Source organism: Anguilla anguilla, chromosome 12, assembly GCF_013347855.1.
Source record: "Anguilla anguilla isolate fAngAng1 chromosome 12, fAngAng1.pri, whole genome shotgun sequence".
NCBI classification, from domain to species: domain Eukaryota; kingdom Metazoa; phylum Chordata; class Actinopteri; order Anguilliformes; family Anguillidae; genus Anguilla; species Anguilla anguilla.
In genome coordinates, this window is record NC_049212.1 from 40,609,186 (window position 1) to 40,626,126 (window position 16,941).

The 16,941-nt window shown below is 40.2% G+C and overlaps 1 protein-coding gene across 1 annotated transcript; it reads left to right on the forward strand.

Moving 5' to 3' along the window:
• Positions 1-8,726: 8,726 nt before the first annotated feature.
• LOC118210132 (olfactory receptor 52E2-like) lies at positions 8,727-10,400 on the forward strand. Its single transcript, XM_035386028.1, has 2 exons — positions 8,727-8,746; positions 9,123-10,400. Exon 2 carries the CDS (start codon positions 9,134-9,136, stop codon positions 10,073-10,075), a length of 942 nt encoding a protein of 313 aa, XP_035241919.1. The 5' UTR covers positions 8,727-8,746; positions 9,123-9,133; the 3' UTR covers positions 10,076-10,400.
• The last annotated feature ends 6,541 nt before the right edge of the window (positions 10,401-16,941 follow it).

Below are 16,941 nucleotides of genomic sequence, written 5' to 3' on the forward strand. Positions count from 1 at the left end.
ATGACCATACAAAATGTCTAATACATGCATGTTTTTCTTAGGGAGAACATTTTTCTTTTTTAAATGACCTCATACATATGATTTTGCATTTAAATGATAGTATTCATGATATTTACCTTGTTTTCCATCCATTTTAAATGCGTTTTCAGGTGTTTTCAATGGTACCAATGGCTTCAAATTAGAGTTTAGGGCTCAAATTAGGGTTCAGCTTGGGTTAGGGTTAGGAAAACGGTAAGTCTGAGGGTTGAGGCAAGTTTACGGTTGTGTTCAGCAGCTTGAAGAAAGGTTGGGACATGAGTTTTATTGATTTTGAATGAACCAAAAAAAATGTCTAGTAGCATGTGTACCCATGACCATACAAAATGTCTAATACATGCATGTTTTTCTTAGGGAGAACATTTTTCTTTTTTAAATGACCTCATACATATGATTTTGCATTTAAATTATAGTATTCATGATATTTACCTTGTTTTCCATCCATTTTAAATGGGTTTTCAGGTGTTTTCAATGGTACCAATTGCTTCAAATTAGAGTTTAGGGCTCAAATTAGGGTTCAGCTAGGGTTAGGGTTAGGAAAACGGTAAGTCTGAGGGTTGGGGCAAGTTTACGGTTGTGTTCAGCAGCTTGAAGAAAGGTTGGGACATGAGTTTTATTAATTTTGAATGAACCAAAAAAAATGTCTAGTAGCATGTGTACCCATGACCATACAAAATGTCTAATACATGCATGTTTTTCTTAGGGAGAACATTTTTCTTTTTTAAATGACCTCATACATATGATTTTGCATTTAAATTATAGTATTCATGATATTTACCTTGTTTTCCATCCATTTTAAATGGGTTTTCAGCTGTTTTCAATGGTACCAATGGCTTCAAATTAGAGTTTAGGGTTCAAATTAGGGTTCAGCTAGGGTTAGGGTTAGGAAAACGGTAAGTCTGAGGGTTGAGGCAAGTTTACGGTTGTGTTCAGCAGCTTGAAGAAAGGTTGGGACATGAGTTTTATTGATTTTGAATGAACCAAAAAAAATGTCTAGTAGCATGTGTACCCATGACCATACAAAATGTCTAATACATGCATGTTTTTCTTAGGGAGAACATTTTTCTTTTTTAAATGACCTCATACATATGATTTTGCATTTAAATTATAGTATTCATGATATTTACCTTGTTTTCCATCCATTTTAAATGGGTTTTCAGGTGTTTTCAATGGTACCAATGGCTTCAAATTAGAGTTTAGGGCTCAAATTAGGGTTCAGCTAGGGTTAGGGTTAGGAAAACGGTAAGTCTGAGGGTTGAGGCAAGTTTACGGTTGTGTTCAGCAGCTTGAAGAAAGGTTGGGACATGAGTTTTATTGATTTTGAATGAACCAAAAAAAAATGTCTAGTAGCATGTGTACCCATGACCATACAAAATGTCTAATACATGCATGTTTTTCTTAGGGAGAACATTTTTCTTTTTTAAATGACCTCATACATATGATTTTGCATTTAAATTATAGTATTCATGATATTTACCTTGTTTTCCATCCATTTTAAATGGGTTTTCAGGTGTTTTCAATGGTACCAATGGCTTCAAATTAGAGTTTAGGGCTCAAATTAGGGTTCAGCTTGGGTTAGGGTTAGGAAAACGGTAAGTCTGAGGGTTGAGGCAAGTTTACGGTTGTGTTCAGCAGCTTGAAGAAAGGTTGGGACATGAGTTTTATTGATTTTGAATGAACCAAAAAAAATGTCTAGTAGCATGTGTACCCATGACCATACAAAATGTCTAATACATGCATGTTTTTCTTAGGGAGAACATTTTTCTTTTTTAAATGACCTCATACATATGATTTTGCATTTAAATTATAGTATTCATGATATTTACCTTGTTTTCCATCCATTTTAAATGCGTTTTCAGCTGTTTTCAATGGTACCAATGGCTTCAAATTAGAGTTTAGGGCTCAAATTAGGGTTCAGCTAGGGTTAGGGTTAGGAAAACGGTATGTCTGAGGGTTGAGGCAAGTTCACGGTTGTGTTCAGCAGCTTGAAGAGAGGTTGGGACATGAGTTTTATTCATTTTGAATGAACCAAAAAAAATGTCTAGTCGCATGTGTACCCATGACCATACAAAATGTCTAATACATGCATGTTTTTCTTAGGGAGAACATTTTTGTTTTTTAAATGACCTCATACATGTTATTTTGCATTTAAATTATAGTATTCATGATATTTACCTTGTTTTCCATCCATTTTAAATGGGTTTTCAGGTGTTTTCAATGGTACCAATGGCTTCAAATTAGAGTTTAGGGCTCAAATTAGGGTTCAGCTAGGGTTAGGGTTAGGAAAACGGTAAGTCTGAGGGTTGAGGCAAGTTTACGGTTGTGTTCAGCAGCTTGAAGAAAGGTTGGGACATGAGTTTTATTGATTTTGAATGAACCAAAAAAAAATATCTAGTAGCATGTGTACCCATGACCATACAAAATGTCTAATACATGCATGTTTTTCTTAGGGAGAACATTTTTCTTTTTAAATGAACTCATACATATGATTTTGCATTTAAATTATAGTATTCATGATATTTACCTTGTTTTCCATCCATTTTAAATGGGTTTTCAGGTGTTTTCAATGGTACCAATGGCTTCAAATTAGAGTTTAGGGCTCAAATTAGGGTTCAGCTAGGGTTAGGGTTAGGAAAACGGTAAGTCTGAGGGTTGAGGCAAGTTTACGGTTGTGTTCAGCAGCTTGAAGAAAGGTTGGGACATGAGTTTTATTGATTTTGAATGAACCAAAAAAAATGTCTAGTAGCATGTGTACCCATGACCATACAAAATGTCTAATACATGCATGTTTTTCTTAGGGAGAACATTTTTCTTTTTTAAATGACCTCATACATATGATTTTGCATTTAAATTATAGTATTCATGATATTTACCTTGTTTTCCATCCATTTTAAATGGGTTTTCAGGTGTTTTCAATGGTACCAATGGCTTCAAATTAGAGTTTAGGGTTCAAATTAGGGTTCAGCTTGGGTTAGGGTTAGGAAAACGGTAAGTCTGAGGGTTGAGGCAAGTTTACGGTTGTGTTCAGCAGCTTGAAGAAAGGTTGGGACATGAGTTTTATTGATTTTGAATGAACCAAAAAAAAATGTCTAGTAGCATGTGTACCCATGACCATACAAAATGTCTAATACATGCATGTGTTTCTTAGGGAGAACATTTTTCTTTTTTAAATGACCTCATACATATGATTTTGCATTTAAATTATAGTATTCATGATATTTACCTTGTTTTCCATCCATTTTAAATGGGTTTTCAGGTGTTTTCAATGGTACCAATTGCTTCAAATTAGAGTTTAGGGCTCAAATTAGGGTTCAGCTAGGGTTAGGGTTAGGAAAACGGTAAGTCTGAGGGTTGAGGCAAGTTTACGGTTGTGTTCAGCAGCTTGAAGAAAGGTTGGGACATGAGTTTTATTGATTTTGAATGAACCAAAAAAAATGTCTAGTAGCATGTGTACCCATGACCATCCAAAATGTCTAATACATGCATGTTTTTCTTAGGGAGAACATTTTTCTTTTTTAAATGACCTCATACATATGATTTTGCATTTAAATTATAGTATTCATGATATTTACCTTGTTTTCCATCCATTTTAAATGCGTTTTCAGCTGTTTTCAATGGTACCAATGGCTTCAAATTAGAGTTTAGGGCTCAAATTAGGGTTCAGCTAGGGTTAGGGTTAGGAAAACGGTAAGTCTGAGGGTTGAGGCAAGTTTACGGTTGTGTTCAGCAGCTTGAAGAAAGGTTGGGACATGAGTTTTATTGATTTTGAATGAACCAAAAAAAAATGTCTAGTAGCATGTGTACCCATGACCATACAAAATGTCTAATACATGCATGTTTTTCTTAGGGAGAACATTTTTCTTTTTTAAATGACCTCATACATATGATTTTGCATTTAAATTATAGTATTCATGATATTTACCTTGTTTTCCATCCATTTTAAATGGGTTTTCAGGTGTTTTCAATGGTACCAATGGCTTCAAATTAAAGTTTAGGGCTCAAATTAGGGTTCAGCTTGGGTTAGGGTTAGGAAAACGGTAAGTCTGAGGGTTGAGGCAAGTTTACGGTTGTGTTCAGCAGCTTGAAGAAAGGTTGGGACATGAGTTTTATTGATTTTGAATGAACCAAAAAAAAATATCTAGTAGCATGTGTACCCATGACCATACAAAATGTCTAATACATGCATGTTTTTCTTAGGGAGAACATTTTTCTTTTTAAATGAACTCATACATATGATTTTGCATTTAAATTATAGTATTCATGAATTTTACCTTGTTTTCCATCCATTTTAAATGGGTTTTCAGGTGTTTTCAATGGTACCAATGGCTTCAAATTAGAGTTTAGGGCTCAAATTAGGGTTCAGCTAGGGTTAGGGTTAGGAAAACGGTAAGTCTGAGGGTTGAGGTAAGTTTACGGTTGTGTTCAGCAGCTTGAAGAAAGGTTGGGACATGAGTTTTATTGATTTTGAATGAACCAAAAAAATGTCTAGTAGCATGTGTACCCATGACCATACAAAATGTCTAATACATGCATGTTTTTCTTAGGGAGAACATTTTTCTTTTTTAAATGACCTCATACATATGATTTTGCATTTAAATTATAGTATTCATGATATTTACCTTGTTTTCCATCCATTTTAAATGGGTTTTCAGGTGTTTTCAATGGTACCAATGGCTTCAAATTAGAGTTTAGGGCTCAAATTAGGGTTCAGCTTGGGTTAGGGTTAGGAAAACGGTAAGTCTGAGGGTTGAGGCAAGTTTACGGTTGTGTTCAGCAGCTTGAAGAAAGGTTGGGACATGAGTTTTATTGATTTTGAATGAACCAAAAAAAATGTCTAGTAGCATGCGTACCCATGACCATACAAAATGTCTAATACATGCATGTTTTTCTTAGGGAGAACATTTTTCTTTTTTAAATGACCTCATACATATGATTTTGCATTTAAATTATAGTATTCATGATATTTACCTTGTTTTCCATCCATTTTAAATGGGTTTTCAGGTGTTTTCAATGGTACCAATTGCTTCAAATTAGAGTGTAGGGCTCAAATTAGGGTTCAGCTAGGGTTAGGGTTAGGAAAACGGTAAGTCTGAGGGTTGAGGCAAGTTTACGGTTGTGTTCAGCAGCTTGAAGAAAGGTTGGGACATGAGTTTTATTGATTTTGAATGAACCAAAAAAAATGTCTAGTAGCATGTGTACCCATGACCATACAAAATGTCTAATACATGCATGTTTTTCTTAGGGAGAACATTTTTCTTTTTTAAATGACCTCATACATATGATTTTGCATTTAATGTATTTTTTTTGATTCATTCAGACAGACTAACAGGAAGAGAAAGGATTACAACTCTGAAGGTGTCGTGGTGGGAATCGAACCCTCATCCATGCGGGCTGAGTCACATGGGGCCTGAGAGTCAGCCATGTCAACAGCCTGTGCTGCAAGTCTCTCCATGATTCATATTTTCATCTTAATTTTTGCTTCTACTTGCATCATACAATCTGAAGAACCCTAGAGGGGACATCCTCCCTCAGCCCAGCTGTAAAGAAGTCCAGGAAGTTGTCAGAGCAGCCTGCGCCAACTCGGCCACAGAGGTCAGTGGGGCGTCATACAGAGTGTACAACCGCTACCCAACACTCCTCGGATGCATCTGGGACATCCTGAAGGTCATCTGTCAGAGAGGAAGAGTTGTTCACCTTCGGAGAATGGCTGAGGGCATCTGGATACCTAAAGGGGAGGGCTCTAAGAACATTGAGCAATCTCTTTGCTAATCGTCGAGAGCCAGATATTTTTTTCAGTATCTTAGCAAGATGGCTATCTGAGTTCCTCCTCAGGAACTGCTATATCGACACCTCGGTGCATAAAGGAGAGATCCCCAGACTCCCAGGTGTTTGGAGCATACGGGTGTGGTTACACAGCTCATTAGAGAGGCTCACGAAATCAAGGGATGGATCATGAAAGCAAAGGAAAATGACCTCATGGTGACAACTACACCGGTAGTAGATGGATCCTGGAAGGTCTGGAGAAGCTCATTATCTGGGCACGAATGAGTTTCAAACCAGCCAAATGAAGATTCATGATCTAGGTAGTCTGTGAAGTCCTGCCAACCCCATCTGACCTCTTCACTTGTGGCAGGAGTGACATACCATAGCTTGTCCCTTGTGCCAAGGAAGAGGGGCCCTGGAGCATATCCTAAGCTCCTATCCGACAGCCCTCAATGAGGGCTGTTACCGGTGGTGCCATGACCAGGTCCTGAAGGCTGTGGCTGGGAACATCTGCGGAGCCATCAAACAACAGCAAATGGCTCTGACCAGAAAGACAAAGCATTGCATTTGTCAGAGAGGGGGCACAGCCGCGGCCAAAGCAACAAACACTGGCAAGCCTTCTTATGACAGCATTGGATCGGCAGCTAAAGGTCGACCTGGGGAGACGGCTGAAGCTCCCAGACACCGTGGCAGTGACCTCACTCAGGCCGGATGTGGTCCTGTTCTCAGAAACATCAAAGCAGATGGTCATGCTGGAACTAACTGTGCCCTGGGAAGACGGGATGGAGGAGGCCAAAGAAAGGAAGAGGGCTAAGTATCAGGACCTGGAAGAGGGCTAAGTATCAGGACCTGGAAGAGGGCTAAGTATCAGGACCAGGAAGAGGGCTAAGTATCAGGACCTGGAAGAGGGCTAAGTATCAGGACCTGGAAGAGGGCTAAGTATCAGGACCTGGAAGAGGGCTAAGTATCAGGACCTGGAAGAGGGCTAAGTATCAGGACCTGGAAGAGGGCTAAGTATCAGGACCTGGAAGAGGGCTAAGTATCAGGACCTGGAAGAGGGCTAAGTATCAGGACCTGGAAGAGGGCTAAGTATCAGGACCTGGAAGAGGGCTAAGTATCAGGACCTGGTGCCGCGTTGCCGCAGGCAGAGCTGGAAGGCGAGGTGTGAGCCAGTGGAGGTTCGATGCAGGGGCCATGTCAGCAAGTCACTCAGAGTTTATATGCTGCTGGGCATCATTGGAGTACAGAAGAGGAAGGCTAATCACGGAAGAGGCCGCCAAACTTGCCTCTAGATGGCTGTGGATCAGGAGGATGGATCCATGGGCGATAAATGCTACTCAGACACAAGCCAGGACCTGAGCAATTTCGGCTGGGTCACCTGGGCGAAGGTGTCTGATGTGGAGAGACCCAAAATGCCCGTTGACCCCAGGAAACATCACAGATGTGTCCAAGTGCATCACTAGATGTGTCCAAATCATAAGAACTACGCTAGTTTAGATCAGCTAAATATCTCCGGCTACCCGCAGGAATCCTGCCTTGATGCAGATCTCTACACGTCAAAAAAACCAGCAGACACTGCGATTTGAGTTTGAGATACTAACTGCACCAGAGGTTTAAACTCCTGCTAATTTATTACAACTGCACCATAACTTCGACCGTCTGGATCGGGTGTCTCCAGCCATAGTGCTGGAGAGATGCAGGGTCTGCTGGTTTTTGGCACTGCAGCACTTAATTGATCATTTAAATCAGCTTATTACATAGTTAATGCCTCACCTGGTTTCTTAGGTCAGGATTCAGTGCGGACGTTAATGTGAAACCTGAAACCAAAAGAACCCAAGTGTTCTCAATGACAAGGAATGCCAACCTTTGGCCAAGATATTTCAATCTGATGATCATCAAGGATAAGAGTACTGCCTTTTTTCTTTTCTACCTGAGAATTAACGAGGTGTGGCAGTGTACTATAATGGTTTGGCAGGTAATCCAAAGGTGGCAGGTTCTATGCCCAGGTAGGACACTGCCGTAGCACCCTTGAGAAATGTACTTCAGTATACTCCTGAATTGCAACAGTACACATTTGCCTGCATCAACAGTACTGTAGTGATTAATATCACTTATTGTCTAGCGATCCCTTTCACCTGGTGTTCCAGGTCTGAACCTGTCCCTGATTAAAGAGCAGGAATGAAAACCAGAAGCTCAGCTGGCCGTAGGGGCCTGAAAAGAGTTTCACTGTCATGCAGAATATCTGTGACTCACTGTAAGCTTGAGTGTTTAAGAAAAAAAAGTGAGTGACAGAGAGAGAGTGACAGAGAAAGAGAATGGCTGTTACTATCACCTCAAGTGATATGCAGACCCTAGCCTACTGGGCAGCTAAAGGGGCTGCTCTGTTACATCATCAAATAATCTGATCAGATCCTACACACCAGCCAGAACTCTCAGCTCTGCTTCCTCTGAGTGGTAAATGGTAAATGGACTGCATTTATATAGCGCTTTTATCCAAAGCGCTTTACAATTGATGCCTCTCATTCGCCAGAGCAGTTTAGGGGTTAGGTGTCTTGCTCAAGGACACTTCGACACGCCCAGGCCGGGGTTTGAACCGGCAACCCTTAGACTGCCAGACAATCGCTCTTACCTCCTGAGCCATGTCGCCCCCAAGCCCCCCCCCTCTCATGTAGCGGGACCCTGTGCACCTGCACAAATGGCTTGAGGATCAGCTGCCCAAAGGACTATAACACACATCTCTCTGTGATTCTTTTTTTATTTTTGTGTGTGTTTTCGTTTCTGCTTCTACTTGCATCATGACATGTAATTAATCCTAGAGGGGACATCCTCCCTCTGACGGTCTTCAAAATAGAAACACACTAATGCCCAACAACCCAGAGAAAGATATAAATCTGGGTTGTCTGTCAGCACTCATGCTCATACAACAGTGGGAGCAAGAGCAGACTAAGTAAGTCTTCACTCTGAGCATTAATCCCCTATGCAAAGAAATAGGGAGGGATTTGCATAATATCAGAAGATTAACAGTAAAATATACTTTATCACACGCAATACAACAATACTCCTAGAGTGTTGTAGAAAATTCTCTGTGCTGTAAATTCAACATAAAGCTCTTAATTAGGAAGATCAAAATATTGACGTAAAGGGAAAATATTGGTATAAAGGGACAGGTGTGTGAGTTGATGATTAATGCTAAAGACCTATTTTGTTTAAACTTCGTTGAAGTAGGCAGATATCAGGTATAATCAAATTTTTATTGACAATGACACACTGGACATATCCTAATTTTCTGAACTGCATATTGTTCATTTGTTTCTTCCCTACAGGAAAACCCATCATGACAAACCACTCCTTTTTGGACAACACTATGACATTCACTTCATATGGATCCTTCCGCCCAATCAATTACTTTTTTTTCACTCTTACTCTTCTTGTTTACCTCCTCTCAATTTTTTGTAATGTTTTTCTGATGCTGGTGATCTATTTTGAATCCAGCCTACACAAACCCATGTACATTTTTTTGTTCAACTTGGCAGTAAATGGACTAATAGGGAGCTCAACTGTTTGGCCAAAAATCATGGAAAACCTTCTTTCAGACACCCAGAAGAGCACATTTCTAGCTTGTCTAGTTCAGGTCTTTTGGGGCTATTTCTATATGTCCTCAGCTTATACCACTTTCTCAGTCATGGCCTACGACCGATACGTCTCCATTTGCAAGCCTCTGCAGTACCACAGCATCATGACTCCTGGAAAAGTGAAAACACTGTTGATTGTGGTCAACGTTGTTCCTATGTCCACTTTATCTATCATTGTGTATCTCATATCCAGACTGCCGATGTGCAAGTACACCACTCAGAACCTGTTCTGTGATGTCATGACACTCCTTAATCAATCCTGTGTGAAAAATGCTCTGGTTAATCTGTATGCCACATGCTTGTTGACAAGCTTAGTTGGTTTCCCTTGTATTGTCGTGCTGCTCTCATATGCAGTGATCCTCAGTGTGTGTCTGAAAGCCTCAAAAGATGCACAAAAGAAAGCACTCAGCACATGTTCTAGTCATTTAATCACCTTCATTAATTTCGGGGTGGCTACTCTTTTTTTTGCGATTTACCACAGGTACACTACTTTTCTACCAGGAAAGGTTTATATATTAATAACTGCAGATTGGTTTGCAATCCCCCCTCTGTTGAATCCAGTTATATATGGGATCAGAACACAGGAGATCAGGAAATGCTTTGTAAAAACAGTGAGAAAAATTAGATTTTCTGGGAACTTTTAGGGTATTTACTGTTGAGTTCAGGTTACAATCATTTCCAGTTAATGAATGGAAGATGAATGAATATAAAATGATTTATACTGATTCCAAGCCAGATAATCTGCAGCATCTTGCTGTTTTGGAGTGTAGTTTTGTCCCCATTAGATAGAACTCTCCAACACACACACACACAAAGAAAATGGTAAGGCTTTTTCTGGTGCTTCAGAAAGTATCATTTCCACCAGGATCTATGCAGTACAAAGTATAATTGTCACATTACAATAAATTTATTGCAAATGAAAAGTATGTATGATAATGTTTTTTGATTTGTCTGTGAATCCAGCCCATCTCCCTGTCATTGCCTTATTTTTCACCACTGGTGCCTGCGCATATATTCTGAATTTGGTAATGCCACACTCTAAAAGCTAGGAAGTTCAATTTAGCTCATTTCATTTTTATTTGCATAGCACTTTTTAGAGACCTGTCACCAGGACACTTTACAGACTAACAAGGCAAGAAGACAGACAGAGCAAATAACAGGCCTCAACCCCCAAATAGAAAGTGATTTTTTTTTTAACACGCATTAACCCTGTATAAAGCCAACCTTTAATGGTAGAAAATATTTTTGTGTCATTGTGCAGTATTCATGATCTCTGAATTATAATATGTGCTACTGTAACAGAACAAAGTAATGCATGTGCACTCAGTAATGGAGGCATATTTTAGTTTGTTTTTAATCTCATGGTTGCATTTCAAAGTTGAGTCTTGGCATTATTATTCTATTGCAGATTTTTTCATGTTTGTTTGTTCGAGCAGCAATATGCACGTAATGATGTTCACTCCTGTTGGAGGCAATTTCCCTAAACCTCAGGTTTAAACCCTAAATTAGGTGACCTGTTCTAGGTCTTGCACAACTCTGTTCTAGAGCAGGGCTCTCAAACTCCAGTTCTACAGGGCTATATTTAGCGTCTGTAAGTTTATATGGTTTTGTTTCAGTCAGAAGCCAATATAGGCCTTGGAAAATTGCTTAAATGAATCAAGACACTTGTACCATTTACTATAGCGACTAGATTAGTTTATATTTATAATTTAGGTCAAAATAAAGTTGCACAAATGCAAATTAGCATGGCAAACATACAAAAATGAAGTTTTCCTCCTTTAGTTTGAAATGAAATACTTATCACATACTGTATATACTCACAGGCGGTTTTACCATAGGTCATAGGTCATAGGTCATAGGTCGGCAATTGCTTGGGGCCTCGTCTGCCGAAGGGGCCTCGTGAATTTGTGTTTCCTTTTTTTATTAATTTCTAAAACATTTTTTTTTCTTGTCGCTCAAAACGAATGATAATCTGTAATAGATCAAAATAAATCTATCTACATGTAAATGTGGGCCTATCCAATTAAACATCTATATTTGCCAATATTTATTATCACCCACATTTCACATTTAATGGACTATTCCACCTTGACCTTCCTGCATTTGCGCCTAATCAATGACATAGAAATTACATTACATTACAGGCATTTAGCAGACGCTCTTATCCAGAGCGACTTACACAACTTTTACATGGCATTTTTTACATCGTATCCATTTATACAGCTGGATATATACTGAAGCAATTTCAGTTAAGTACCTTGCTCAAGGGTACAACGGCAGTGTCCTACCCGGGAATCGAACCTGCGACCTTTCGGTTACAAGCCCAGTTCCTTACCCACTGTGCTACGCTCCGTTGAGTTGCCATCAGAGACAGAGAGTCATGATCTTTGTTACCACAAAGCGTTTTCACAGTGGATTTGAGAAGAGAAAGAGAAAGAAGGAAGACGCCCAGTTTAAGGAAAGTTTGCCTAAACTGATGAAATTCTTTAATAAAACAGCCAGAGACGCCACGACGGAGGAGCACCTATTATCGACCACCCTAACCGCTAGTGTATTTACTTCATATTTATTAGAACAAACTGGACATTGTTACCTATTTAAATGTAAGTCCTGTAAAAATACACATAATAAATTGTCTAAATGTAAAAAACCAACTTTATACATATACATTTAGTTAGGTTTTGATATAGTAATACAGCCTTATTTACTGTATCAACTTTAAGACAAGCAACACGCTTGGAATTATCTCATCGCGACCCATTAAATCCAATGGCGCAGACGTTGCTTCTTAATTTCAAACTACTTTCCTAACGGTCATTTTGCATCCTGCGACTTTGGTTACAACAGTGAATATGTACGGATTCCTAGACATGCTAGCGACCACCCTTTCTCATATTAACCTCAAATACGCAAGACATGACACTTATACAGTATGCTAGCAAATTTATGTCAAGTTCCATTAATTTATATGGGGTGTTCGATACACGTCCCTCAGCAACCAAAATCTAGCGCTGGACCACCTCTGAGTTATTTGCCGGCACATAAAAAAAATCGCGAAAGTAGGCCTACTTAAAAAAATAACTACTGGAGGATAACGAGGACATTTTTCTTACGTAACTAGGTACAGGTTTTTACCGATATTTCCCTATTTTTTCATATATAGTTGCAAATCAGTTTACGTTTCCCTGTCTGTCGAACAAAGTTGGTTGATAATAGATGCTCTCACTCTAGCTGACGTTACAACAGGTGTAACGTTAGTTGAAGATGCTGAGCTAGCCAACGTTAGCGGCCTTACTGCTGCCTCAGCCTGTTGTGCACCCACCGCACCTAGTACAACTTCTAGTGTTACTGATCTGCTGGTTGTGCTGAACCAGCTACAGTGTAGGAGGAAAGTGTCAGAGGCGACACAGACAGACAGCAGCAGCCCACCACAAACCAGACACCCGCTCGGACCGGGACTTTTACCCCTAGAGAATAGTGAATGTTCAAATGCTTTATCAAAAAGCATGTACTATACTTTTGTCTTGAAAGAATTAAAGATTATATACTTATAATTGTTTTCTTGCTATGTCTTCTTCTAACTGACTGAAGGTCATTTGAAGTTCTTCAGTTAGAATTCTCATTTGGGTCTGTCCTTTAGTTCTGTGGCTTTGTTAACTGAAAAGAGCTGCCTCCAAATAGTTTTTGTTCACTAGCTATGATTGCGTTAAGCAAAATGGAGAAGGGCCTCACATTGGTCTTTGCCTGGGGCCTCCACATCACTAAAACCACCCCTGTATATACTACAGATAAATCACATACTGTATATGAAACAGATAAAACTATACATGTCCCGGATCATGAACTCCTTGACCGCAAGTGTGCAAAATCACAGGGAGATATACAGACCTGTTAAAGATCTATGTATCAAAAAGTAAGCAGTGTACGCTGGTGTCCCTTAGTGTGTCCAAATCTATCGGAAATGTCTAAAATGTGCATTGCTGTAAAGGCATAAAATAATCATATTGTAACAAGTTTGAAATCCTGCCTTAAGACATTCCGTGTGCATGTTTTTTGTAAGTCGACAAAAGCCCACACAGACAGGAGGACCGCCCCACTGGCCATACGACCTTTATTATTTATTTGAATTTTATTATTTAATTTTTTTAAATCACGTTTTTGTCTTTTTTCCCCTGTTTTTTCTGAATTTGGCGGCCAGTTGTGCCCTAGTACTATTCGATTCCCCCGTGTTCTCTGAGAATTTGCCGCTGAACAACCCCCCGTAGGACCGGCAGTGGGAAGGAGGTAACCACATCTCCTCCGAGACACGGCTCCTCGGGCCCCTAACCGCGATCCCGCCGCCTAATGAGGCCACTGTGTGCACAACGATCCCCCCCCCCCACCCCACCCCCGCCGAGTCCATCCCACCCTCCCCGAAAGCAGCCGTCCAATTTGCCGCTTCCTCAACGCACCATGCGTGCCTGTGGGGCAGCAGCGTAGTGTAATGGGTAAGGAGCTGGTCTTGCAACCAAACCCTACATGCCAGCCAGACCCCTCCGTTCTGCTACCTCAGGACGCCTGGCACCTCCCCCGCTTCGCACCTGCGCTTCCCGAACACGTCTCCCGTCTGTTCTGGCCCCACGATGGTAGAATGACCTCCCCGTGGAGGTCAGAACAGCTGAGACACTGACCCACTTCAAGCGACGACTGAAGACTCACCTCTTCAGGCTGCACCTCTCCCCATCCCACCCTACCTCCCTGTAAATGACTGTAAGCTTAGGGTTGTAACTAGGTAGCTGTTTTGTAGGTGACTTAGTTAATCCACCTGTCTTAACTACTGCTTGTATTTTTGCATAGCCTGCGTTGTTGCTGTTCTCGTTTGTGTTAGTGTTAAACAGTTTAACCTTCAGGGTCCAAGTTGAACTATGCGGTTGTTCCCTGCACTTGGACCGGTACTTCTCTCTAGGGTTTTCGTCATACTTGTTCCTGGTTATGGTTATACACTTTGTTGTAAATCGCCCTGGATAAGAGCGTCTGCCAAATGCCTGTAATGTAATGTAAAGATCACAGGTTTGATTCCCAGTGGTAGGACACTGCCGTTGTACCCTTGAGCAAGGTACTTAACCTGCATTGCTTTAGTATATATCCAGCTGTGTAAATGGACGCAGTGTAAATACTATGTAAAACTTGTGTGAGCCTGATAAATGCCTGTAATGTAATGTAAAGTACTCTTATCTGGTCCTCAATGTGAAAGTGCATCGACTCCAAGGCCAAATGCTTTGACTGCTACGTCACCGCAGCACTTAAAAAAAAAAAATCTTGTAAGGAGGATGATTCTTTGTTTATAGTATTGCACAATGAGTCTGGTGATTTGAAACACATTTTAGCTTGACCCTTCATAAAACAGCATAGCCTACGTGATGTCAGATTCCCGATATGCCAGAATTATGGTCACTGTACTGAATGTTAGCACTTTTGAACATTTGTAACTAGTAACAAATTTAAGTTCCTTTCCAGTGTTCATTCCATGAAGTAATATAATTTTTATATGGTCAAAACAAACACAATTCTATTAATTGTTCTATTAATTCTATTCTATTAATGTCCTGTTCCATCGATAAACAAACTCAGATGGCTGCTGGAAATTTAAATATCGGGACTGTGTTTAAACGTATGTGGTTTGTTTATTTTTTATGGTTGTTAAACCTGGCCTCACACTATTTACGTAATAGCTTTGAAATGCCTAAGTTTTCTCCCCCGGCTTCATCAGAGTGCAAATTACACAGATGCATGATGATTTATAGCAATCCAATAGTATGGTTAGAATAGTATGGTAGCATTTTTTTGCATGCTAAAAAGTATAGTAAAGCACTAAGCAATATTCAGTATGCTTAGTAAACAGTGCATACTTTGAGGACAGTTAGGCGGCTGTCACGGACATAGCCTTGACCTCTCCACCTTGAGACAATACGGAAAGGAAAGTTACAGTTCGTGAATCTGTGAAAAGAACAACACAGTTCGGATCTGCCGTAGGTTCTCTGTTTAGGTTTGTTTGTCTCTGCCGCGTGTATGAGTGCCTCTGATTTTCTTTTCTGCTTCGTCATCAGTTTGGCCATTTCCATTTACAGTTACTCTTTGGTTTGAAAAAGGCATGGGTTCGCCATTCACATCTGCCGTAGGTTCTCTGTTTAGGTTTGTTTGTCTCTGCCGTGTGTATGAGTGCCTCTGATTTTCTTTTCTGCTTCGTCATCAGATTGGCCATTTCCATTTACAGTTACTCTTTGGTTTGAAAAAGGCATGGGTTCGCCATTCACCGGGGAAGGCTCGCTCCTCAGGTTTGCTCTGTACCTGTGGATTGTGATCGCTTCTTTGATTTCGCATGTTTGACCTTGTTTTGTTAAGACTTCCATTCTCATCTAGTGCTATGCCCCTCCAGTCCTGGTGGGGGCACTTGCCACTTTAAAATTCTTAGTCTCTATGTTCCTCTTTACTCATCCTTTTCCCAGGTACTGATTAAGGTAACTGGCTTCACCTGGGTGGGACCGTTAAACGGAGGCCGATTCCAGTCACTCTTGCTCACTCTCTCTCACTCTCGCTCACTCTCGCTCACTCTCTCTCATCTTGCAGGAACCAGCATGCCAACGGTTCTTTAATATATTTGTGAAATACTTTTGCATATACCGAAGACAAAACTAATTTATTTTCTTTCTTTATTATCGACTAAGTGCATTCTCTGTCGTCCTTTTTGTGTTTGGGCCAGTCACAAGCCGTGCCCATAACATGTAGCCCTTCTAGATCACCGATCAGATTTTGTGGTTGAACATTGTTTCATTCAATTCGACTTAGATTCTTGCCTTGGCCCTTCTAGTTTGTCTGCCCAGTGGATTTTTTTTCGAATCTGTTTTGTTCAATTTGACCTTGGCCCTCGTCTACCCCCTCTGTTTGCCATGTAGTAACACTGGTTATTTAAGGTGTTCCCTGTTGGATTAAGAAACCTTCCATTAGGACATTAATTTTCAAATTTTCCTTGGGTATTTTTGAAGGTGTGTCTGGGTGGAATTTCCATGGGGGTATGGTGTTCTGACTCTTGGTCTCAGTCTGCAGACTTTTGTCCTAAAGGTCAATCTTCAAAGCCACCTGTAACCAAGCAAACCTTCTAAGACTACAGTACATAAGAGTGGAGTAGTTAGTCTACTTACATTACCATACATTTCTTCCCCTTTTTCTTTTTTCTTGCCGTAACAGAAAAAGGATTACAGCCCTAAACGTATTGTGGGAGAATGGAACCCCCAACTGCAATGGAGGCAGGGCTTGTAAATGGCTTGATTTAGATGCCCTATGGACTGTGCCACACGTCTCGCTGTGATTCATATTTTTGCATCTTAATTGCTGTTTTTAATTGCATCATAACATGTAATTAATCCTAGAGGGGACATACTCCCTCTTCAAAATAGAAACACACCAATGCCCAACAACGCAGAGAAAGATATAAATCTGGGCCGTTCGTCAGCACTTTAATCCAGCACTGGTA

Excerpts from the sequence above, each read along its gene's own strand:
- LOC118210132 (XM_035386028.1), top strand. The coding sequence starts at position 9,134 with ATGACAAACCACTCCTTTTTGGACAACACTATGACATTCACTTCATAT.